Source organism: Molothrus ater, chromosome 5 (assembly GCF_012460135.2).
Source record: "Molothrus ater isolate BHLD 08-10-18 breed brown headed cowbird chromosome 5, BPBGC_Mater_1.1, whole genome shotgun sequence".
Lineage (NCBI taxonomy): Eukaryota > Metazoa > Chordata > Aves > Passeriformes > Icteridae > Molothrus > Molothrus ater.
The window spans coordinates 43,587,454-43,613,779 of NC_050482.2; the positions used below are offsets into that span (position 1 = coordinate 43,587,454).

At 42.2% G+C, this 26,326-nt stretch overlaps 1 protein-coding gene across 1 annotated transcript; it reads right to left on the reverse strand.

Annotated features, from left to right (window-relative positions):
- Nucleotides 1–15,296: 15,296 nt before the first annotated feature.
- On the reverse strand, nucleotides 15,297–18,134 carry BTG1 (BTG anti-proliferation factor 1). The gene is made up of 2 exons (XM_036400665.2): nucleotides 17,739–18,134; nucleotides 15,297–16,577 (listed from the first exon to the last, which is right to left on the reverse strand). The coding sequence occupies exons 1-2, from the start codon at nucleotides 17,884–17,886 to the stop codon at nucleotides 16,213–16,215; spliced, it is 513 nt and encodes a 170-aa protein (XP_036256558.1). The 5' UTR covers nucleotides 17,887–18,134; the 3' UTR covers nucleotides 15,297–16,212.
- Nucleotides 18,135–26,326: the final 8,192 nt, after the last annotated feature.

The window sequence follows — 26,326 nt, forward strand, 5'->3', positions numbered from 1 at the left end:
CCAAAAAAACAGTCTTTTGCAAATTTGGATTAAATTGAGTGAATGAATTTGACAGGTGGAAATGAGGGGAATAAATGAGAAACATTGAAAACTTTGCTTTCTATATTTGTTCATCAAACCATGTAGGTTTCTGATTGTAGGATGCTTTCATTCAAAATGCTGCTGAAGCTTTGTACAAGCAGCAAGAATTTTAATGGATTTTGCTTTTGAGCAATTTGAACGATTTTCTTTCATTGTGTGGTTTGCTCTCTAAATATGTAATTCCCATAACTTTGATTTTTTTAGATTATTTATTAGGCCATAACATGTATGTAACCCTGGATAGCCAGCAAATTCATCTTTACTGTGAGGCTGATGCAGGGGCAGGATGTACAAGCTGGTTGCTCTCTCTGGCACTCACACCTCTTTCAGAGGTTCCTCACCACTGTGCAAAACACTAAACTGTGCACAGAAGGAGTATTCTCATGAGCCTGGGCTCTCTGGTGATGCAAATCTGGTGCAAGACTTGTGCTGCTGCTCCCCAGGGCTGCTCCCAAGGCACATTTCTGTGGAAAGAGCCAGAAAAAGGCACAGGATCATGGCTGCTAAGAGGACAAAGCTGCTTCTTTCACCACCAATATCACAGTGCACAGGGTTTCAGGTCTCCAAAGTGCCTCCAGTCAAGCATGTCAAATTCTTTCAGGATTACAGTTATAATGCAATTTTTATTTGTAAATGGCTGCTTTCAGTGTTACAGCAGCAGGACAGACATGAACATAGGCAAAGATATTTTGTATCAAGGAGCACAGACAGGACAGGATGTCCAGGACCTTTAGCTCCAGCCCCTTTTCCCTCACTGTCTTGCAGGAACTATTTCATATCGTTTCTTTCACAAAAAGTGGTGGAAATCTCTATGGGTCTTTTATTTAAGAAAAAATAATTAAAAGCAATATTCCTGGCAAAGCAAAACAAGGTAATTCTTAGCCACCCAAAGTCCTAAACATAATGTCAATGTTAAGCCAAAATGCAGCTGTAAGCTTCCAAAATTAACTGCTTTCCAATTACAACAATAAAATACAGGGAAAACCATCCTGTGTTTATTAGTGCAGTACCTGCATGTCTGACCACAGGGATTACTTCCATGGATCCGACTGACTCACAAAAATGCAAAGGTTACAAGAAATTAGGTTTGTTTAATAATGATTGACAGAGTATACAGCAAAAGACAAAAGTTCCTTGTTCATTTAGGCTTCTTGTCTGAACTTGTGTTTGTTTAAGCAAAAAGAAATTAAAGATGAGTTCTGTAACTGCTTAAATAAGAAACACACCCCACAGTCAGACAGCTGGATAACCTGTGTTCTCTTGTCCCCTACAGCACATCACATGATGTACACAATCATGTTCTACCATGTTCTGGTCAATGTGCCCAGAATGCTGCTGCTTTTCAATCACATTTATTGAGCTTTTATGCTCCTTACTTGGGGGACTCTCTCCTCCTAGAAAACAGAGTACAATCTGTGTTTTAGTTTCTAGTCACTAGTGTACTTATGAAAATAAAACACAAGATCAATCAAACTTCTGTCTTTCAACATGTGGTCCATCCTGAAATATCTTACTTAACACAGAGTCAGCTCAAAGCCATGAGGAATCTGATGCAGGTAACTGATTTGCCATATGAAATGGCAGCTGATGCACTGCACTGCTGAGATGTAGTTGGGGCTCTAATATGTGTTTAAACATGCATTGAAACATCTGTTTCTTTTAGTCATTCAGCCACTTTCTGATAGAAACTCTGGGTATGTTTTTGTTTCCCTTTTCTGTTTATCTTATCTGCTACCCACTAAACTGTGAGCTCAAAATGAGGACATAACCTGAGTTAAAAACAAGCATCAAAACAATGAAAATATTACTTTTGAAAGGTCACAATTTCAACAGTATAAAAAGAGCAGTAAAAACACCTTTGCCTTTCAAGATTCTTTGTCAACCTCTCCCCTTACTCCAGGTTTCACCAGTTCAGGTGAACATATAAGGCTTCATTTTCAGGGCTGCTGCATACTCCTTTTTGTCTCCCAGAGCAAAATTTTTCTTACCTTTCTTCACTTTCATAGTGACAGAGGAGTTGAGTACATTCAGAAAAGTAGACTAAGACCAAGTATTTGAAAAGGCATTGTTTATTGGTACATACAGATTGTTTAATCATGCAAGTCTTTTAAAGAATCAGAGCTTAAACCAATTTAGTGAGCCTTGAAAACAAAAGAAGTGTCTCTAAAAGTGTATGTATAATTGATAGTATTGGAAGAAGGGTCCTTCCTCTCTAAGAAAAAGCTGATCCCTAAATACTTATATGAAATATTTATGAGGAGTTTTTCTTTTTTTGTTGTCAGGACAGCTGCATAAGGCAGAGCTTGGGAATAAAGTACAAAAAAACCTGCATACCTTTAATGAACCTTATATCCACATGCAAAGAATTACTAACTACACAGCATGGTATGCCCACTTACTGTTCAAGGAATGCAGGGAAAATGAGAAAATGGCCAAAATATAAAAGCTTAGATATTTGTAAACTCAGTCTAAGGGCAAAAAAGAAAAGGATAATTTAATATGTTCCTAATTTTTCTATTTTTCTACATCTCAGGATATCCAGGTCTCCACATATCATACATTTTCAAATAACAAAATACTAACTTATGTTTAACTTGGATATATTTTCCAGAAATTCACATGGCCTTGATATGCAGCCATCAGGAAATGGGGGTCTTGATTCCTTTGGTGGGCTGCTCAAAGGATTAAACTCATTGTGAAAAATGTCTTTTCTTCTTCCCCAAAATGCCTCGATTCAGGCATTTCCCAGACTTTTCTTTATCTCCTCTCCATAAGGCTGTAGGATTCTTCCTCACCCAGTCCTTGATGCCAGGAAGGTTCTTTCAGGTTGTTAAGTGGCTCCTCAGAGCTGTCCTTTTGATATGCTAACCAGGATAGAGAGCTCTTTCAACCCCGTGTCACTCTGGTGGCACTGCTCAGCCCTCTCCCCAGTTCCTCAAGTCCTTACACCAACATTGACACCAAGGTGAGAAGCAGTTTCCCAGCATCTGTCATGTCACATTTCAAAGTAAAATCACACCTTTCCTTTGCCCAGTTGTTACACACCCAAGGGTCTCTCACTTTCTGCCCTAACATTGCGTTGTTAGCCACTACTCTTGCTCATCTGCCAAGCTGCAAATTCATCTCAGCCACTGCACAGTTTCCCATTGCATGGACAGAGGACCTGTATTTCTTACACCTAAGTGACTTTGAATAAGTTTCAATAAAGTCAAATATAACATAAACAGGCTGCTTATAAGCAATATAGAGCACTCAGTACCAGCACTTTATTGCCCTTGTTTGTGTTCCTCCAAATGGCGGCACACAGGCATTTTAAGAGCAGAGATTTTATATGAACTTTCAAAACACTATTGAAAATCCTTAACAGCACTTTTCCAGTGCTGGTCCCTGTAGAGCCTGACTGGAAGCATTTCCATTCAGTGATGAGTCTCCACTGACAGTCTTTCTGAGAACTGGCAGTTCAGCTCCATTTATGGTGTCCTATGATACATTACACAGCTCTTAACAAAGCTATTAAGACTGGAAAAAATATCCAAAGAAATGAAAACTCTGTATGTTAGAGCACCATGGGACAAATCCTCTTCTCTCTGAAATCAAGTAGAGCCTGGGAATGTTTTTTTGCTGAGAGTAAGACCAGACACAATCTAAAAAAATTAAACCACAACACACTCCTATATTGCCACGTTCACAGAGGAAATTAAATTGCAGCAATCAACATCTTTCCCTCTAATCCAAGGTAACAATAATCAGTGTAATCTATGTAAAATATTTGCAATCTGAATATTTATCAAATATATGAAAATAAATCAAAATATTGGCTGAATCTATATAATTTGAACAAAAATCTACATAAGATGGATGATATTAGTCAGATGAGAAAGTTTTTAGTGGATTTAACTAAATCAACCATTAGTATTCACAAGTATAGACAAAAAGCCAATAATCAATAGCAACTTACTTTGAAAAATCAAACTAAGCAAAAGAAGGTGAGCTGCACTTATTTATTTCTAAGCCTATTACTTTACAGGTGGGATAAATTCATTCCATGACCCTATCAACACATCATCATGCAAAACCTGTGATATTAAGCTGATAGGGGATGTATAAATATCCTTGTGCAATAAAACACATAGCACAAGATAAAAACAAGAGACTGCCTCATACCTTTTAAAGGAAACACAAGTGAAAATATAATGAGAAACAATGAAAGTGAAAGGGCTCCTGTGCTGCTGGGAGGATGAGCCCACTGCCTGGCCCTTGTCACCCTCACTCAGCTTGGAGCTTTAGCTGAACAGGCAAACAGGACTAGGAGGCAGCTTTATTTACACCGCATTCAATGAGAGATAAGGTGGAGCTCAGTGCACCACCTAAAACAAGGAAGGTCTAAGAGGCTGTCTGCTGCTCTCTGCTCCTCTAGTGACCCTTCCCTGTGATGTCCAAGCATCCTCCAAGCCATGAGAAAGCCCTGTTTCACGTGCCAATTTGACATGAACCTCACCCTAGTTTCATGGAGCAAAAAAACCCCAAACACTGTGCTAGCAGTCTGCTAAAGTAGGAGAAGAGGGCAGCCACTGTTGTTTCCAAAATTTATTTCATATTTCATAAGGATGATGTTAGAGTTGCCTTGGCTCCCTAGCTGCCCTTCTGGACTTTAGAGCTTCAAAGCTTGGCAGCAGCACACCCCTCTTGTGCAAAATGGGTGTGTGAGAAGACAGCAATAATCTGGTCCTATGTAAGAAAAATCAGTTTTAATCTTATTCTGACTGTTTATGGTTAACTGCTGATACCTCCATCAGTAGGTTAGAACAAAAAAGGTGAACAAGTATGTGATCTCTAGGTATTACAGAAAAGTAGTACTATTTAAGTGCCTTAAGCTCCCCCAAGAAACCAGCAGCAGTACTGGGGAGGGCAGACACAATTTTTGTGAGACTGCAGAGTACTACAGACAGCATCTATCCCCCAGTGGGTTTGACTCTAGCAAACAATTATGTTAAACTGTCAGGAGAGTCCCTTCACCAGGCACTTTCCAGGATGCACTGAGCATACCTCCCCTGCACTTTGGTAGCCACTATCACATACTGCTTTTCTACTCCTCTGGGCTTGCAACACCCATGTCCTACCCTGTCTATCTCCAAACTGTTTATATACAGGAGCCTGTACTCCTGTCACAACCCCACACAACTGAACTGAGGGTTCAGTTTATCTGACAGGGAGGGTTACAGCTCCAACAGCCACCATCCATGAGCAGGAGACCAGCTAAATTCCCTGTACATAACACAGGACTGCTGCCTGGCAGCTGGAAAAAAAAAAAAAAAAAAGCTGGTCCAGTGTATTTTACATGTAAAGTCAGTGTAGCTTATATTAAAAATTAAAAAAAAAAACAACAAACAAAAACAAAACAAAACAAAAAAAAAAACACAAAAACCCCCCAACAAACAAAAAAACCAAACAAACAAAAAAAAACCCAACAAACCAACCAGGAGTGTGTTTAAGTCCTATTAGAATTCTCTTCTTTCAAGGAAGCTGTATCTAAAATGTCCAGTGAACTTAACTTGATTGGCAATTAACTTTAACATCAATCCAAAGTGAATCCAATAATTTCCAGTTTACTTTGAAGAACAACAGCAGAATTGTGCCTCTTGTGCTTGGTAACTGACTTTTTAAAACCAAAAGAAGCATGAGATGAGGACTAACATAAATACTTATTTCTTCCTTACATCAAGAAAATAATACATATATGTTAGAGCATAGTACATTATTCCCTGGCAAAAAGTGTGCATGCCCACAGGCACAGAGCACAGGAAGATGCCATGGGCTGAGCCAAACCCTGCAATTTCTCAGAAATAAATTTCCACCATTCCAACTACTTGGGAACATGTTCCCGAAATTCAGGAAACACACTGCTAATTATTTCCTCTAAGCTACTGCAGTTCCAGTGCATTTCAAAATGAACATGTGAGCAGAGTTAGCTGTTCTTCACTTGGGGCACTGGGAGTTAGTAAAATAGGTACAGGTACCTTAATCAATACACTGCAAGTTAGGGTACATTAAATGTGGGACCATGCAGAAGGAGAGGGTGAGATAGAGTCAGTGATATCTGAGCAAGCTCCCACTCACTTCATCTGAGCAGAAACCAGTACTCACTCTAGAGTGCATCCCTTCTAGCCTGTGACCCTGAAATCCATTGGAGGGTTTTCCTATGAAGGGTCTGTGTCTTCTCTTCATAGACCATCAGGAGAGTCGAGGGAACAGGTCTCAGACTCAGGCATGGAAATTACCAGAGAGATTAATATTGTGAGAGAGGAGACAACAGGCCAGGGAGGGAGAGGCATTCTCAGCTGGATGCTGAGGACTAATCAGAGAGGTGAAAAACCTCACTGAAATTATTTTCTTCCCCTGTGGATCACTCTCTCCAACTCCTGATAAAAACCAATGAAATTACGTCAATTCAAACGACACCTATGTCACAGACAGTTCATAAATGGGCATTGATTCATGGCTCAACCATTTTGCAATGACATTTAATATGACCTAACTTTAGACTTTCATTTGACTTTCCACCCTCCAGTTTCTCCTATTCCCTGCTCTCACTGCCATTTCTCCAAAAGGAAGAACATCAGATGAAAAAAGAATTTTGGCCACATTTCCAGGGAGAAAGACACAGGACGATTCTTGCTCTTGGTTGTGCCCACCAAATATTTTGCAACAATAATTGCTTAACCATATCATAGTATTTACAGAAACTTCTCACACATTTTATGCCATTCCAGCACCTTCTCTCACAGCAATAATTTAGGTTCTTGTATACTTGCATGGGTGTACCTCTACATACACGCAGCTTGTAAGTGACAGAACTGTTAAATATTTTGAGCAATGTGACCATTCTTGAAAACAGAGGGTGGTGTGCAGACCCACCACAGGAACAGCCACTCAACCACAAATACCTCCCTCCAAATAACTTCCACTTTAAAGGGTTCTTTCTTTAGGAATCATTAGCCAAAAAGATCTTTTTGCAGTTTATATCATACCCCACCACCAGCAGCAGCAGAATAACTGCCTTGTACCCCACTGCAGCTGCCCTGGCTGCTGGCTGTATCTGCAACACAAGCAGAATGCACTCTGCCCACAGCTCTGTCTGGAAAGCAGCTGCAGAGAAAACAATCACTTGAGAATCTAGCTACAGCAAATCAGCACTGCCATTTATCTTGGACTACAGTAACAGTGGAGGCAGTCAAACACACACCAAACTCAGGGACCATGAGGATGAAGGATGGGTTTATCCACTGAGTAGTGAATGTGCACAGCCAGCTCCCCAGAGCAGGGCTGCTGTGCTTCCTAGTGAGCAGGTAACACAAACACTTGTGCAGCACCCCATGTTCCCATAGGTGTCCCAAACTCTGTTCTACAATGCTTGTGAGATTTCTAGCGAGCACACTTATTAGTTCACAGGCAAAATTTGCCAGGCTTATTAGTGCAGGAGCCTGGGGTGATGAGAGTTAGAACAAATGGAAATTTTCAAATGCACACAAGAAAGAGGTTAGCTAAAATTGAAAGCTTGTTGGGTTTTTCTCCCTTGTAAATTCCCTCATTTGTCCTCAAGGACAGCATATAAACATGTACATTGCAGCCCATGTGATCAGACACTCTCTCAAGAACTATAAACAGCGTAGCTAGGAATCATTACTAGGCTGGAATTGCATTCAGTTCTTTCCCACTGACTCACCATATGGATCATTTGTCTGGTCTTTCACCTTCCCCACTTCTCTCCCTCCCCCAGAGATCACACATGACCCCTTCCCGAAATTCCAGCACGGGGGGAGGCTTGCTGGGCCCATGCTGTCTCTGGCAGGCAGGTGAGAGGAGCAGCTCTCAGTGCAGGTGCGGAGCTCAGCCCCGGCTGTCTGCGAGGCTCCCAGCACTGCGCCACCGCCGCAGCTCAGGCGCTCCAGTCCAACGGGACACAAGTCTAGCGACCCCCACAACTTCAGCTCATTTTGAGCAAGAGTCAGAAAAGCCATTTCTGCCACCCCACCTACCAGAATGGTGATTTCTCACAAAGTGAAGGAAGAAATGGGTTTGGGTAGTTACACATCTTAACCCACTGCAGCTAGGTCAGACTGAGCAATACATCAATCAAAGCTTTCATCTTTCACTTAAAAGAGAAAGGTAAAGCCTGTTCCTAGCCTTCATGGTCGTAGAAAAAAAAAGTGTTGAAGTTATGACTTCCAAATCTTCAAAGGCAGGTCGTAAATAAAAGTGCTGACATTTATTGCTTTTAAGCAAATCACATACTGGAGTGTGACTCATGAACGTTGGAACTGGCAAGCACCAAGGCAATCATGTTGAGGATGAGATCATGATGCAGTAGGTGTGCAGCATTCTCTTTTCAGCCTATTCACTATCTCTATTCTACAGTAATAAAGAAGAAAGTTTCTTTTCAGTCAATAATAAAGACCTTAATGTGCCTTCCAGGGCCCGTGGAAATAATAAAAAGTACATTTCTGCTTCACTAAGAAAGCTTTTGATACATACTTGATCTCATAAAATACTGAAGGGCATATGACGTATTCACATGGATAAGTCAAAAGGCTCCACGGTACTCACACCAGTAAAATTAGGAATGTGCAGAGGCTGAGGTCTTATATTTTAAAACATTGGCGCACCAATCTTCATTTTATTATTTGTAAACCGCTTGCAAAGGGATGTTCCTGTAGAGAGGAGGGTGTACAAAAGGGGCAAGAAAAAGAAATTACATATCTGTACTGCAGAATTAGTCATGGGGTTACATCAGTTTAATAATTCAGGAGACATTCTGTACACATATCAGGTTGGCTAGGAATTAACTTAAACTTCAGTAAATTCTATGAAAAGTGATTTCAAATTTGAATGACATGCACGTATTTTTCTAGTGAATAATTGCAGAAACTATCGCTTTCAGTATTCAGAGCCAGGGTTCTGCTGCTCACGATGCAGGGCTTGTCAATTCTGCAAGCAACAAGCTTTGAAGATAGTCACAGGAACATTTGGATAAACAATCAGGAAGATATATTTGTTCAGCTGTCCCTTCTAAAAAGTACTTACATATCTGCAACATGTTTTTCCTCAATTATATTACAAAAGTCTCACCTATGTTAAATGTATCTAGACAACAAAGAAAGTATGATAAATACCATCAAAATTTACAATCTAGTACCTTCATCACACAGACACAGGTCCTTTACAAACATGGAACTAAATTTATCATTTTCCTTAATGTCATCATGATTCAGGCTGATACTGCCACTTGTACTGCCTTCTTTTTTTCCCTACTGATCCACAAACAGAATGACCTCATGCTGCCTGCAAGCAAAGGAGTTAAGACAATAGGCTGCAAATGACAAAGGATGCAGGAAGATAGGAGTTAAAAACTAAATTATTATAACAAAGGCTACATCTAGAGGTGGAACTGCAAAGTTGGTTAATATCACTAGAATAACTTCATAGCATTAGATGTGCCACACGAGCACCTCGATTTTATTTTGTAGTATTCTGAGGATATAGAGCTTTTCACACCTGTAAACAAATACCTTACACACTATAGAATGTGAATGTTACCATATAGAAGCAACTGCTCTGTTGCAGCCATCTAGGGAAGTGTGCTAGGCTCAACCAAAACAGACCTTTGGTTGATTCTTCACCCGTCTGCTTACCGGAAACCAGAGAAATCTGCCTCCTATGTTACAAACTATTGGCATGAATATACAAAGTAAAAAATAACTTTGCTTTATTTCCTGTCAGCCCAGTATCACACTGATTAAAATGTTGCAAACATTCCCTTAGACAGATACAATTTGCTCCAGAACACAAAAAATCCTGAAAATCTACTCAGCTAAATAGCAAATTGAGTCAAGCTGCAAATTCACATACCGAAAAATTAAAGAGAAAAATAGGAATACATGTTCCTGTTAATACCAAGGTCTTAAGGCATAAAAAGTGAATAAGGTGGATAATTGCCCCCCACCTATGCAAAATTACAATCTTCAGAACACCTGCAGTGACTTGAATTAAATCACAGCCAGCAGGGACTTCAGGATGACCCACTGAAAAATAGTCTAATAATTAAATGTGTGCATATATATACATTTATACAATAAATTTATATATGTACCCATATATACATAAAAAACCCCTCTGTTTAAATTTCAGTGCAGAGAAGAAATATTGTCTTTAGATATTCTTTTTAACATACAAGAAACTCAGTAATTTGTGCCCAGCAAAACTATAAACCCACCAATTAGTACATGTTCTTACATTACAAAAAGCAAAAAATGAACATAGGAAAGCAAGGGCACACTGTTGGAAACTCTTAATTGCAGCCAATGTCATCAGATGACTCACTGGTACTAGAAATCTGTCTTTAAGCTGATCTGTGAGTTAGATGTAGCCAAGCCTTAGCTCCATGTTAGAGCTCCTTAGGTAAGTGTTGCTGCCTGGAACCCAACTGTGAATGCTGGACAGCATCTCCAGCCCTGACACTGTCCTTGGGCATTCCAGACACTGCTGCTCTTTGCCTACATTCAAGGCTGCTCCAAAAAGACTGAAGTTCTCCTCCCTTGCATCCTTACCATGCCTACAGGCCCACGTTTATCATTTTATTCAGTTACATAATCAGCACATAGAACAATCACGCTGGATTTTACAGTGCCACAGAGAATGTGAAAGCTTGAGGTTTCCTGATATCTAAAAGGTAAAAGCTACACCTCTCAAGAAAGCATTAGAAGACTGTTGCAAGCCATGATGAGACACTGAGCAGCTGACCACAGGAATCACTTCGCTCTGCAAAAACATAATCAACATTCCCTCAGCCTGGGATATTTCTCATCCTGTATGATCCTGTTTCCCCTCCTCATATGTTGTCACCAGTCACTTTCAGTAAAGGAAACCTGGAAACCTGAATATGCAGCATTTCACTTGTTTTCCTTGGTTGCGAGTCAATTTTCCTTGCCAGCTTTGCAGTCATGGAATTGCAATACTACAAGGGCAAACATCTGCATTGTCAGGCATGCAGCACTACTGCTTGTGTGGATTTCTTCCCAGCAGCTGGGAGGAAACGCTCCTTCTTGTTTAGACAAAAATATCAAATGGTTAGGAAATAAGGAGTTAGGAAAAGATGTATACAAGGTTCACGCTTGAGAAACACAAGAGCACAGCCTTAGCCACTAAGAGAATTCCACTAGACATGAAGTTAACAATAATTTAGATCTGTTCATTTCTGGTAAGTCAGCCATTTTACTGTTGACCTACTTTGTATCAGCAATAATTTGTCACAGTGCATTCTCCAACTGCTACTGAAAGAAAGGTTGAAACCATACATTAAGAGCAGAGTGTCAAAGCAACTGATGTTAATTATACCCCGCAATTCCTATGTTGATGAAATTGTCACTGCTAACTATTAATACAGCATTTATTGTCTAAGCCCAGCTTGCTCTACAACCCCTGAAAGCCACTGAATTAACATCCTGCTTCTCAGTGTTCACATTGGAATGTAAATCTGAAACATGTAAAAATAACCTCTGCTATTACACCAAGAATGTGTAAATACACATTCCTTTTTTGGGAGAACTATTTATCTCCAGTCTATACATGTTTCACTCTTTAAACTAAAAACAGCTTTAATGTTCTTCAGTCAAGTGGCAGCTTTTGCCAATATAAACTATTTTCTCTTAAAATTATGGCATTAAGTAGAGGAATCTTTGTAAAATGTAGAGCACTACTTGATTTATGGAAATTCAGAAATCAGCTTTACCTAGACACACAAAAAAGAAAACAGCAATGTTCTTTGCTCTATTCATTGCTAACCTGCACAAAAACAAGAGATCATATTCTCCCAGCATAAACGAGGTTAATTAGAAGGACACCTTATGTGTATTGAGTGTTCATGTTCCATGACATCTGCTTAATTTGGTGACAGAAATGTTTACAAGCATCAGCACAAACCAAGCACTCCAGAAGCACTAACTGGATTCTTTATGGTTTGCACATCAGTAAACTGTTTTGTAAGGTTCTACTGCTGCAGTATAGTTCCCCCTGCTTCTAAATAATCTCTCAAACTTTTCCTTTACCCATTTAAATTGAAGGCAATAAAAAACATACAGGCTTAACAATATTTAGCCTTCAAAATTGTCATCTCTAAACCATGGCATGAGACATACAACTTGGTATGATCCAAGAAGACTCATTTTGTGATAAATATAGAAGACTTTCTTATCCTATGAATACGGAATGAAGACTTTCATAGCCTATGATCCAATACGAGATACAACAAAAATATAAGCCTGTGCTGGCATTTTCACATCAGAAAAGCGCCTCATGTTATTTCCAATATCTTGTGTAGATTGATAGAACAAACCAATAATATCCTGTGGCATAGTGGCCTGTCATATACAGATCTACTTGAAAATCTTTGCAGAGTCAGCAGAAAAAAGTGGAAAACTAAAATCAGCATTATTAGCAATCGAATGAGAATCCTCACATCTCTATTCAAACCAAAAAATGACACTAAGGTCTACAGGAAGAAGAAAATTATGGTCCAAATGGCTGCTTAAGCCAGATGCACATCTCCAGAATAAGCAGGAGAAAAACACAACTGCAAAGAGAACAAAAGAGAAAAAACAGAGCTTCTTACAGGAAACATGTATACAACTCTCTATAGGAGGAGCATCATTACCAAACATAAATACAAAAGTAGCATTGAGTGGTAGGATCTGATACCACACAGTAGCACAGTGGGGGAACACTGTCAGAAAAAAAAAAAATTTGCTCACCTGGCATAAACTAGAAAGCAACTGTACACTTTTTATAAAGACATTCACTGAATGGTCAACAAGTCTGAGCAGACTGATCCATCACTCTGAGAAGAGCTGCAGCATCAGAGCCTCCTACAGCTGAGACTGCCCTCAGAACAACTACAGGACTATTCAGGGCTCCTCAAGGAAAGTCAGCTAATTTAACTAACGTGCACTGATCAAGCAGGTCTTGAATGTGTTCTCATCGCTAACATTTGCATTAAAATAACAGCCTTGCCTGTTTCGTAATGGCACCTCAAATGAAATTCAAAAGTGACAAGCATTTAGCTTAGTGTGCTGTTTGTTCTACCTGCAACAAAACACAGGATTGGCAACAGCCTACTCCTACAGACATACTCCGCTTCTCTCAGGAGTCCTTATGCCCTGCTGCCACAGTATGCTAAGTACTTTCAAAATCAGACAAGGGCACATTGTGTGCACATTGGGGTATATATGAATTCCAGCTGGAATAAATCCCAGCAACTCTGAGGACATGGGTTGTACCAATTACTACTTACAGCTGCAGTTAAAAATTATGCCATGAATGAAAGCACCTTACCGTAAAAGGACCAAAATGTTAACGATCTAAAGGAGCAGGCTCACTCTGGGTTCAGTGTCACATGCCAGTCTCACAGATGGAACACTTGCTGCCTCACAAAGCTATGCTTAATTTACCAAAAAGAAAGTACTGACAGCTGATGCTTTCATAATGTGCACAGCTCACGTCAAAGACCAACTATACAGCTACCCCTTCTGATGCTGCTCTCGCTGCGCAGCAGAAAAGGCTGCAGGCAGCACCACAATAGACCAAGCATGGTTCAGCCAGCAGTGAGCTTCATGAAAGTTTAATACAGCTTTAAAGCCAAGCTCAGTGTTTTCTTTCTACTCAGATACGCTTCTGCTGTCTGCAGAGAAATAACAAAACAGAAATTGTGGTTTGAGTAGTCCTACAACTAGAATAAATTTCTTGCTTACAGATTTAACAATTTAAAGTGTCATCTTAAAAGTAAGAGAATTTTAAAGGTATCAAAACATGAGCCTAAACCTTAACTCTATGCATGAGTTACACCTTTACTTTACTATAACACAGGCTCACTCTGAAGCTTTGGTCATACATCTTTTGTCAGATGCCTACAGAGCAAGGTCTTTAAAGTTCACTGCTTCAGGAGCACTTATGTTTCCACCACTCCGTGCTAGAAAGCCATAGGGTCAGAGAAGCCCTAGCAGTACTTTGAAGTGCTGAATATTGCCATACATATGCAGATCATTGTAAAAATCGTATTTGTAAATTTGAACTTTCAAAAAAACAAAGGAAAAGAAATTGCTAAAAAAAGGCGGATAGTTCAGTCTTATGCTTTGCTTATATATAACCAGCTATATTACAGATCATTACAAAGACATGAACTGGAGATACAACACATTACTACTGCCTAATTGCAAAGGCTCATTCATAGTTGAGCAGGAGCTGCAACAACTGCTGGCAAGTCCGATGCTCAGTTCTCCCATAGCTTGCAAGCTTGGCTGGCAAGTAATGATGGCTGTCCTTTCATTCAGAGCATCGACAGCAGTTCTTGTGACTGAAGTGACCAAGGTGGGTAGGCCTTTTATTAAGCACTCACAGAACAAAGTACACAGGAGATAAGGAACAGAAGTCTTGAGTTTTACTCCAGCACTCTGACAAGTGTAGAGTGATAAGGAATTTCTCTCAAGTGTATCTGCTGTGCTGTACCAAATGACACTAGTGTGGTGCTTAAGTGAATCACATCTCTACATCATCCATTAACTATGAATACACATATAAGTATGGGCTTCTCACTTCGCCTCAGCCAATCTTTAAAGTTCGGGAAAAAAGATCAACATACCTTTTGTTGAATCCAATCTTAATGATTTCTAAAGTGAAAGTCTTGCATCTGAAGAAAGCAAAAGGCAGCAATCTGCTCTTAAGGCTAAGGGACACTTGTCCCAACTCTTATTGTGCAGGGAATCCATCAGGTAAGAACTGTGAACTCGTGAGCAAGTAGGTCACAATGGACATTTAGGTTTGCTATTATCCTTCATCAGGAAGCCAAGTAAACTTTAATCCTCTGGATTTATTCAAGTCATCTTTGGTGGTTGTTATTTCTGTACCTTTTCCTCATATCCTGGAATTACTGGCCCTGGAGTTATTTCCACATTGACTGTTTTTACAAGGTTTAAAGTGACATACACATCGTGTTCCCCTAAACTTCCCAAGCATTTATATGTGAGGTCTTCATCAATCCAGGTCTGTACCAAGTGTTCCCTAGCATCAGGGTGCCACTGATGTTCTTAGGCCTTTATAGTACCTATTTTATTTCTACTGTGAGACAAAAATAATTTAACTGATCCTATGTAATCACGACAAGAGATTAATTAAAATGCCAAGATAGGAAACAATTTATTATAGAGAGAAGAAAAATTTCTCATCCAAAATATAGAAATCTGTACAACTTTGCCACAATCAATATACATGAACTGTACAAATTTACACCAGTTCATAATTTACCAAATAAAAGATGACTAACAAAGTTCACAAAATAGATGGTGGTTTGTGGAAAAGACTTTTACCCAATTAAGAACAAGGAAATTACAAACCAGACCTCCACTTTCTAAAAATAAGAAGTTTACTCAGTCTTAGAAAACTACAAGCTAGCAAATGTACAGATAGCTGGCTGGTGCTAACACCACAGTTCAGACAGTGTCTTTATATGGTCTTTTTAAAGCCTGTTGCCATGGCAGATTCTGATCACTTGCTACTTTTGAGGCCAATGTAAAGATCTGACCATTTCCCCAGGTTATTCTTACTATTTTTATCTTATGTACATTTATACATATTTGTAAGTGCTAGGTAAAAGTCTGAAAATTAAAATTTCCAGTACTATGGTGTTCATAAGTCTTGTTACTGAGCTGCCAAAAATGCTAACAATTAATAAATGTAATAGTGCAAATTTACTCTGCAAGACCTACTGCAGAGAATCACTTTATAAATACAGATTGGGGTTGAAAATTGGTGTAGAAATTAAGTCAGGTGTCTTGGAGAAACTGACACTTCCTAGATCTTCTTACTCCCTAGCAAGCTGCAATCATTTTGACTCACAGGCTATTAAATCACTGAAAGGTACTGTCCAAACTATGGCACTGTCACTTTAAGAATACCACTCTAACGTGTGCCAGATCTTCACAGCTGTGACATGGTTTAAATTCCATAATCCATCCCCAGAGGTGCCCACCCAAAGTAAAAACCAAATTTATCCATCCATTTTAAGGTGATCCATCCACAGACTATATCTTAACCTGATACAGTCATCATATTGTAGCTTTTGGAAGGGCTAGTTCTGCCCAAGAGAAGTTCCTCCTTACAGCTTATTCTGCTGTCTACCATTTGCATGTTGGTGTTACTTTGGCTACCTCCTGCTGGTGCAGCTTCGTACAGCACACAGATGGAGCCATCCTCTCCAATGCGATAGGACACTTCGTACGGGTCAACCCAGAGAGTGAGTTCGCTCGGAAGAAGCTGAAACAGTTCCTGACTGCTCAATCCAATCCGCTGTGCTGCCTGTCCAATGAGAGGATCCATTTTATGGTTGATCCGGATACATCGGTAACCTGATCCCTTGCATGGCTTTTCTGGGAACCAGTGGTGTTTGTAATGTTCTATAAAACAAAAAACAAACGTTATCCTCCTTAATTCCACGCTGAAAGATACACGCAGCAATTGTTGGTCTCTTGCAAATTTCGTACCTCAAGATCTTAATAATCTTATTATTTTAGCATAAAATGACTTGAAAAATCATTATAGGTTTTATTTCTGATGATGATTTACGGAAGTGCAATGTCCCTTGGGAAGCACTCGTACAAAGTTACTATTTCGTGCTACTGTATAGAGAACAACATCCACCGCCAGAAAGGAGTGAAAAGCAACTTCCTGGCATTCAGAAAAACAAACACAAAAATACAGAAATTATTACATACATAACAGAAAAACTCAAGACCTTAAAACACCATAAACCAGATAGGAAAAAAAGACCCTTTCCAAGATCTGTTGCGATCACACCCATGCTTAGCTCGTCACAGTCTAAGAACACCCAAAAATAACTAGGGAGGAAGCTGGGCAGCATTTACCGACTGACTCAAGCTGTATTTCACCACTGCTCTTCCCAGCCTATTTTCCATGGCGAGAAACCAAGGACTTCACTTACCTCAGGAGTTATATCCCACCCAAAACCCTATCGATCCGAGGGTACTCGTAGCCACTACCGAGCCCACTGGGGCTTGGGATTACGAAACCCACTGGGAAGCGAAAGAACCCTCGGTATTCGCTCCTAACCGGGGCTGTGGGCAGCTAAGAGACGCTTCCAGAAGAAAGGGGAACAGACACCCATCGTTACCGATGAATTTTACTTGACAAAAAAACCCAGTTTCGGAGCGTTTTTCTTTCTGGAAGCAGGGCGGTTTGAGCCCTCGGCGCGGAGCTCAAGTCCGGGCTGTTCGAAAGCTTTGTCTACGGAGGCACGGACGGGAGGGGGGAGCTGCCTGCGCGACGCCCGAGCCCCTTTTGTTTATACCCCGCTCCTGCCTCCCGCACCGCCGGGGCCGGCTCGGCACGAAGGGTGCCCGCAAGGGGCGAGCCACGGCCGCGGAGCCTCAGTCGCCCCGCCGGGGGCTCCAGTCCCTCGGAGGGACCGACCTTCCCTTTCCCCCTCTCCGGGTGCCCGCGGAGCGCAGTGCCGCCTGCACCGCCGGCAGTCCTGCCCGGGCGGGCGGCCCGCGGCGGACGGGGGAGAGCGGCTCCCGCCGCGCCCTCGCCGCCCTCACCTGCCAGCAGCTCCTGCAGGCACTGGCTGAAGGTCTGCAGCTGCCGCTCGTTCATCAGCCCCTTGGTCCGCAGGAACTTGGAGATGAAGCCCACGGCCGCGGCGATCTCACGTATCATGCTGGCCCGGGTGTACAGGGCGGGATGCATGGAGGCGGCGGCGGGCGGCAGCCAGGTCTCCGGGGCGGCCGGCGCTGGGGCGAGACGGGGCGCGGGGCGAGCGGTGCGGGACGGGACGGGGGCGGCGCGGCTCTAACTGGGCGCGGAGCAAGCAGCAGAGCCCAGATCACATCCCGGGGGCGGCAGCCTCCGCCTCCTCTTCCTACGGCAGGGGGGCGGCGGCAGCAGCGGTGGCCGCAGCAGCTCTCCCCGCATTTCCTGCGGCGAGGGGTGAAGGGAGGCTGTCGGCCGTCCGCCGCTTCTTATAGCCCCTACCGACCGGAAGTGGCGTCACGGCGCCGGGGGCGCGCCGCTGCCAATCCGGCGATCGCACCATCGTGACGGCAGTGGCCGGGCGGGGCTTGCCGGGGTGGGTGACGTAATCGGCTGTAAACAAATAGAGCCGGGGGCGCGCGCGGGGGTCGGCGCGAGGGCCTCTGCGTGCTGGGGCGCGCGCCCTCGCTGCGGGGGGGCCGCCGCGCGCGCGCGCGCGCCGGGTGCGGGCCGCGCGCGCCGGGTGCGGGCCGCGCGCGCCGGGTGCGGGCCGCGCGCGCCGGGTGCGGGCCGCGCGCCAGTGCGGGGCGTCCTCCCGCGCGTCAGCACGGGCAGGGCGCGGCGCGCGGCGGGAACCCGCGCGAGCGCGGCCGCGCGCTGTCTCCGGGGGGCGCGGAGCCACGTCAGCGGCGGGGGCGGCGGGCCGGCCTGAGCCGGCGCCTCCCCGCGCAAGGGCGGCCGCAGCACGGCAGCGGCGGGGGCGCTCCCACAGCGGCAGGTGATCGCTTGTGCGTGCAGGCGGCGGAGGAGGCGACGTGTCTGTGCGTCCTCGTCTTTTCCCGGAGCGCAGGGCTGCGCCGGTGGCGCCAGGCAGTACCCGGCGGCCCGAGAGCCGAGAGCGGCGCTCCCTCACGTCTGTGAGCCGTGCCCTTCCGACCGCGTTCCCACCGCGGTCTCCGGCCGGGGGCCTCCGCGCAGGCCGGCCCGTGTGCCGGAGCACAGCGAAGCCTCGCACAGGCCGGCAGCCAGGCCTCGGCTCTGGCTCTCTGCGGACATCCCCGAACAGCGTCTGGCCGTGCACGCTCCCCGTGCTCTCCGCGCCTTCCCCATCGCACTGACCTAGGTATACTGTCACAAAACCTTTGCGGTGAGTGATGTATCAGCCGGTGACTGCCAAGAAGTGCGTCTGTCTCAGGCCTTCCAGTGTTCTGTCTCCCTTTTTGCTAAAAAAAAGGGGAGAGAAAAAAAAACGGCAGAAGATTTCTGTTTGGTTAGTTTGTTTTGGTTTTGTTAAAAAACACAAAAGTCCAGCTTCTTTGATAGGAAACCTTATTCTTTCCCAAGGGTTTGTGCCCTGCTCCCTTGCAAAGCTTCAAGTGAGATACAGCCTGATGCCTGATATTTGCATGTACAGTTCTTACAGTCAGCGATCAGAAATTAGCCCAACAAAGGCATGCACAGCATACGATTTCTTTTTCAGTGAAAATAATTCACTAATGAAATCTATAGAAAATACGTGTGTGAAATAACTTGAATAAAAGATGAAAGTAAACGGTGTTTTTTTGCTTATCTGATGTGAGAAGTGTAACTTTATAGTGCTTTTTGGTCTTTTCTCTGCACACGGGATCTATCCTAGGTTAGTGCCCAGCCTTAGGGGACTCTCATTGACTCTATACACAAGGGATATGTGTGAAACACCTTAAAAGGATAATCGGGAAAGCTCAAACTCACAGCTTTACTGCATACTAAAAATGTTGGTGTGGGTTTTAGAGCATAGTCCCATCCATTTTCCCCCTACTAGCTTCTGAGTATTTACATTAATAATCATGAGCTGACCCTCCATTCTGTGAGAAGGGAAGAGCTGCCATCCTGGCCTGTGCTCCTCAGGTGCCAGCCATCCTTTCTTCTCAGTGCTTCTGTGGTTCATGTGAGGTATATCCAGAGCTGCCATTTCTGCTCAGTTCATAGGTTGGAAAGCGCTGTGCTCTTTCAAACCTTCAACTGCAGATGCTTCTCTCCCCCTTCACAGCAAGGCCCACCATCCTACTGGAAACTGCCACTTACCTTGGGCAAAAGCGATGTTTGAGCATCACAATTACGCTAAAATAATTACTTCAAAATACCACAAAATACTTCAAAAACAGCAAAAAAATAATACAATATTTGCCACCTTTGCCTGGACCTGAGCTTTTTGTATTTGGGCCACTTTCTCATCTCTTCTACTTAATTCCATCCAGAATCAAATGCTCAGAAGGAGTTTTAGAAACTCTCAAGTAGGTAAGTGGTCATATATAGTAGCACCCCACAACATGAGGTTTAAAAAGCTGTTCCCACCATAACTGCCACGGACAGCAAGGCTGTTGGCGATTTCAATCATCCCCCTTGAGTTATGCTTCTAAGAACATAAGGTGGCAACATGTACTTCATGTCACACTACTGAGAGGGGGAGAAATTTAAAATATCCTTTTTAATTTTTTTTCTATCTTAAAAAAAAAGAAAAGAAAAAAAAAAGCTTTATGTACCATCAAGGAGTTCCTCTCCAATCTCTTGCAAAGTCAATACATTCAGGACTCTTCAGCAATCAGTTTTCATAGTTCCTATTGATTCCAAATAGTAGCAGCGTGTATAAAAGTTTTCTCTGTGGAAAGGGTAAAATGCTGTGCATACAGATCCAGTCCACTGGTAAGGAATGAACTGCCTTGGTGTTCAGTGCTTGCAGCCAGCAAGCTGCTCAAGTGTAACTTCAAGGCCAAGGCTTGAGATTCCTGCCAGGAGGATCTCATCCCTGTCCATGGGTGTGAACAAGGTGACTGGAGCTGCTGATGCTGTTTTCCCAGTCCAGGCAAGTCCATTTCCATCTCAGTGCTAGGCAGGACAGGAAAGGAGCTGCTGCCATTTCTGGCCTGTGAAATTCTCCCAAAGATCCTCATCTTTACAGCCTGCAGGCTCTTAATTGATGGGGAAGACTTTGGCATGTAGCTTGTGGCATCAAGCAAAGTCATCTTTTCTTGGCTGGACTGTAATGGAGTGCATCAAGCAAGCTAGTGCACCATAGCCTGTTGCTGCTTTGTAGCTTAGCTTCCTGCCAGCTGCCAGCACATTTCACTGATCTGTCATGCCACTCTGAACTTTTTCAGTGCTTCCACATTTTGGGATATACTAAGCGGTTCTTTTTTCTCTGGCCAGCTCCCAGCTGTCTACTCCTGTCTCCAGCTCCAGCCCCAGAGGAGGCAGTTTCCCTGCTCAATAGTGCAAGATGCTCACTGATACATTAATGGCAGGGTGCTGAATAAGATAAATGTAAACATTTAAGAACTGCTTTATTCAGCCCATCTGATGCTTGAAATGAGGCAGAGGCCCTAGGGAGGAAAAATAAAGGAAAAGGGTATGTGATCATGTAATTAAAGACTGGGTCATAATGGATATGCACAGAAGGGTTGAATCAAGGTTCTACTGGTATCCCAGCTTCTGATATTTCCTAACTTTTAAGGAATACAATGCAACCTTTACAACATTTCTTTCATGTTGTTTTGGCAGAATCTGTTTCTTGACACTGGTTTGGAGAGAGCCTGGAACTTGGTTGAGTTCTGTCATAATGGAAATAAGCAATAGAAATACACTTTTATCTGTGCCACACACACACATACACACCCTGCAACTATTGCAACATGCTCTTTTCACAGCTTTTCTGAAGCTACTGAGTGTTCTTTATGGTAGGTGGAAAGATTCAAGAGTTCAAAGGAGAAGAATTAGAGTTGCTTGATTTTTAAAAAAATTGTTCTAGTCTTAGGTTCTGAATTAGTATACATTTGCTTATGAAAATAAATACAATACATATTCAGCATGGATATTTTTTCCTGTTTGAGAGAGCTACAGGCTTTTTATGTGGTATCTTATTAAAGCCTTTCAGTGTAGAAAAGTGTTAGGTCTCTTCCTGTTTTACTGTCAAGTCTAGATAATTTTTTGCATTGTTTGGCATTGATCTAATAGAGAAATAACAGTTGAGAAATAATTGGTATTTGTTTCCAAAAAGGATTATGTATGCCTTAGATTGGCATAAGCTTTTTCTCACCTGTAAGCTGAAGAGTGCTGGTTGCAATACATAAAATACAACAACAATCCATTCTGTGTAGAGTTTAGTTTTAGTGTAGGTTGATGTAACTAAAATGCCTCAGTATTTTTGTCATTTACCAAGTATTTGAAAATGTATAGGAAGAGGTTTCCTCTTTTATTTTAACTTTATGCAGAAGAAAGCTTTCCATGGGATGCTTAAAACATTTTTCAATGTTTTAGCCTGTTTCATTCTTTCACTCTTTCACAGTGGCAGCTCTAGTGACATTAAGTTGCTGCTCCAGGAGGCAGATGTAACCCAGAGTCCATAGCCAGCCCTGCATGCCATGCTGCTCCTCAGGAGACCCCATGGCCTGGCTGTGAATTCCCACCTTGTTTTGTAAAGTTTTCAAGCAGACACTCCTCAAGCTACAGTGGTGATATGGGACACCTCCCTGGAAAATTTTGGCTCCATGGCTTGGTTGTAGACAGAGAAAGCAGTAGCCAGCCCCTCTCACTGCAGGTGAGTGCACTTACCTGCCTTCCAAGGGGAATGTTGACACTAAGGCTTTTTTCCCCTGGAGCCTTGGGAGCAGGCTGTCATTCCTATTCTGTTGCCACTAGAAATGTTTGGACTTGAGCTCAGGCACAGACCTGGCCTCAGAATCATGGTATGGATCCAGCCCACTGCCAAAGCAGCACTCTGCAATGAGGAGGGGGTAGGGGCTTTTCAGCTCCAAATGTAAGCCTGCCTCTCAACCCAGCATTGCAATCCTGCACCTAACTGCAGTGTTGGAGCAGTGTGTGTTTCATCCTGAAAGTGTGGGGGTGAAGAAGTCAGTCACATATTCTTCCAAAATGGAGAAGTCTCGCCTCTGAAAAGATAGACTGGTAGGAGTCAGAGAAAGGGCAAAAGTCTGATTTGTGACCTCACTGGGAACTTCCCTTTCTCTTCGACATGCTCATGCTTACATGCAAACCCACACGCCTGCAGTCTGCATTTCTGAATCAGCCTATCAGTCAATGGATTCCTCAAACGACTTCTCACAGAAGCAGAGTCCTGCTTAAGCAAGTGGGACTAGTCCCATAAGCCAGAGTCCCATTCTGCAGTCTGGCAGTTGTTTAACAAACATTTCTGCCACTGTAGGAAGACCAGGAGGGGATTGAAAGACTCAGAGGGGCAAGGGCAGGCTGTCAGCATTGGTCATAACTATGGCATGTTCATTTCAGGAAATCCATCTCATGACATCCTAAAATGACCAAACTTTGCTGCACTTCCTCCATACAGAAAAAGGTTTGCTCTATGGGGCAAGGTTTCAAAGGGGCCACTTTGCTTGATTTTAGCTTGATTTCAAAGGGGCCACTCACTGAGAAGATATTCCTTGTGGCATGAGCCTCAGGTCTGGTCAGGACAGATTCAACAGAAGGCTTTTCCTATGCGATTTCTTTGATTTCAGCAAACAACATGCACATGTAGCAAACAAAAAGCAAATCCAGAACATAGTATTCTGTTTTGCTTATAAAGTTGATTTTTTCCCTATATGGGATAGTAGCAGTATGGCAGCACTTGCAACCCTTGTTTTTAATAAAGAAATCATAGTTTGGATCCAGTAAAAACAAAAATTTAAGAAAACAATAGAAACACATAATTTGAAAGCTTGTCAATTGAAAGAACTCACAATATAGCCATCCATACATAACTATTATTACACAGTCAGGTTTTCATTTTTATGAATTTAGGAATTAAACAGGGTAGAAGAATCTAGATGAGATAAACATTCATAGCAATTGTGAATGGAAGTTGCTAACAGTGATATTAAAGTGAAAGTAGCTTGTAAGTGAAAAGAATGATTCAACTGTTTGTTGCTGTGCTCTGCAATCAGATGATGTCATCTCAAATTCCAAATTTTTACCTTTCCTACAGTTTTTCATAGTAAAGCTGGGATGGAAGGGATCATAAAGATTACAGTTCTCTGCTTTTCAGGGTTTTCTTTTTTCTGGCCTGCTGTATAATTTTAGGAAGACCTGAAATAATTTCAAATACCCTTGTCTGTAGTGGCTGCATTATGGGCTCTTGCACTGCCTGGTGACTGTCAGAGCAGCCTCTGTTGGTCAGCACAGGGCTCTCAGTCACCCTGTGATCAGGCAAAGGAAAAACCAGGAATTTTTTATGATACTTTTATAACAGTATTCCCTGACTTTTAGAATTAAAACTGTGACTGCAGATTTTAAGTGCAAATTCCATTAAAATACTTAAAGATTTTAAGAAACCAATATGTTGGTCCTGCAAGTATTTTTTTCTTAGTATTTGCACCTTACATACTTTGATTTATGATGCAGTTTAAAATCAAGACATATGTTTAAAATCTTTTAGTAAACATCTGAGAAAAATCCCTTGCATTTATTTTCCAATTATGTAATAAAAAATTCTTAAGCAGCTTTATTAAGATTCGTGATTTGGAAATCAAATACACTTTTAAATAGATGGCTCCTTTGGAGCTTATATTAAGTAGTAGCCACCAAACCTTGACCAAATCTTCCTGTCTCAAAAATGCATCAAAACAGAAAACATGGAGACATTGTAGTGGTAACTCTAGATATTTTAGGCCAGGTCTGCAAAGACTACAAAGGATATTACCTACTATGCCCTTACTACAACAGAAAAAAACAGGTAAACAGTGATTGCAATGTTTAGCTAGACATAAGCACCTGCCTCACTATACTCCCAACTCCACCAAAGCTGAACCTGTGGGTTTTTTGGCCTGTAAATTATGTGTCTGCATGTGTTTCATTTTGTGCAGGGTCTGGCTTTGGAGGTCAAATTATTTCATTTTAGCTGTTTTTTTGTCCTTTTTTGTGGTCTGTCTATCTAAATCCAGCATATCAATGCAGTGAATACTTTGCTGCAAGAAGAGGCACTTACCTTTTTCCCCTTATTTTTTTCTAGCCAATACTTGCCACAACTTATTCTCTTTACCACTGTCATTTGTAGTCATGGCACTGCTCCTGTTACAGCTTTTTTTCTCCTTGCAATGGTATTAACTCAGGCATTTTAATCAGTCTCAGACAGAATTCTCAAGACAAAATTAATATAATTAGTTCTCTAGGACAGATTTGGCAGGGTGAAGGAACATCACATAGACAGTCTGTGTTATTACCTTCCTTTGAGTACTGAGAGATTTTCTGGATATTATCAGGTGGGGAAAAAAATTAAAATCACAGCTACGTGGTTCTTTCTTGATTGTGTAGCTTTATATACAGTGCTGCTCAACTGCATTTAGGGGTGAACACTTCAATCTTGCTGGTGTGAAAGTGTAGTCACTCACCCCTTCAACGGGATTGTAGCGCATGTCGCATGCCCAAAATTAAGCTATTCGGCTGCTCCTCATGGGACTGGAATTCTTTCCCCAGATGTGATGAAGAAACCTCAATAACTTACTTTTCTGAATTCAGTCGTGTGAGTAATGTCCCTGACAACGATGAGATTATCCTTATAATTGCAAATGAACAGGGTTGTGATTTTAGGGCCCACAGCACAAGAGACAGAATATCAGAGCTCCCACTGGTTTTGCTTCTTTCTTAGACATGTGCCATAAACTGAGGAACTTACTTGGTCCTACACTGTCTATAAATTACCTATTCCTAACAAGAAAAAACACAAAAAAAAAAAGAACCACCCCCCTAAAAAACCCCAACCAACCAAAACCAACCAACCAACCAAAAAAAAAAAAAAACCAAAAAGTTCTTGTTTTTTAATGGTACTACTTTACAGGAAACAAGAGCTATCTGATAATTTATATCAGATATAATAAAGTATCTTTGTATCTTTTATGAGCATGCTTGATAACACTAGGAAAGCAGGGAGAGGGGCCTGAATATAAGCAGAGGCAGTAATCTACAGTTATTTTACCAAAAAAAGAAAGGTTTTTTTTTCCTCTATTTTTAAAGGAAATCAGAAAAGATTAACTAAAATAGAAACTGAAATCTTGACAGCAGAAACATACACCTCTATAAAATTAGCCCATCAGTTCTGACTTAGATTAACCAGATGTCTTAAACAGGCATGTGATGAAAAATAAGAAAATCACAGATTTTTAATTTAAAAAAAAAGGACAAAATAGAGATCCATAGCATCTGTGAATCAAAAAAATCCAGCCTTTTGATCTATGTCTTTTCATTTTCTGCTTTCTGCAGCACCTTCAGTGACCATTTTTCCCCCCATGTTTGTCTCTGATGCATTTTCAGAGACAGAGGAACAAAAGCTGCTGGATACCCCTCTTACAATAGCAAGGAGATGTGCCTGGCTGTGTGGGAGGAGCCGCTCAATTCTTCTGTGTATGGCTGGGTACACATGCTTCGAGTAGCATTAAGTGTTCCTGGGAGCACG

Coding starts and splice junctions, on each gene's coding strand:
- BTG1 (XM_036400665.2), bottom strand. CDS start 17,886: ATGCATCCCGCCCTGTACACCCGGGCCAGCATGATACGTGAGATCGCC. Junction 16,578..17,738: donor CCTGCAGGAGCTGCTGGCAG/GTGAGGGCGGCG, acceptor TTTGTTTTATAG/AACATTACAAACACCACTGG.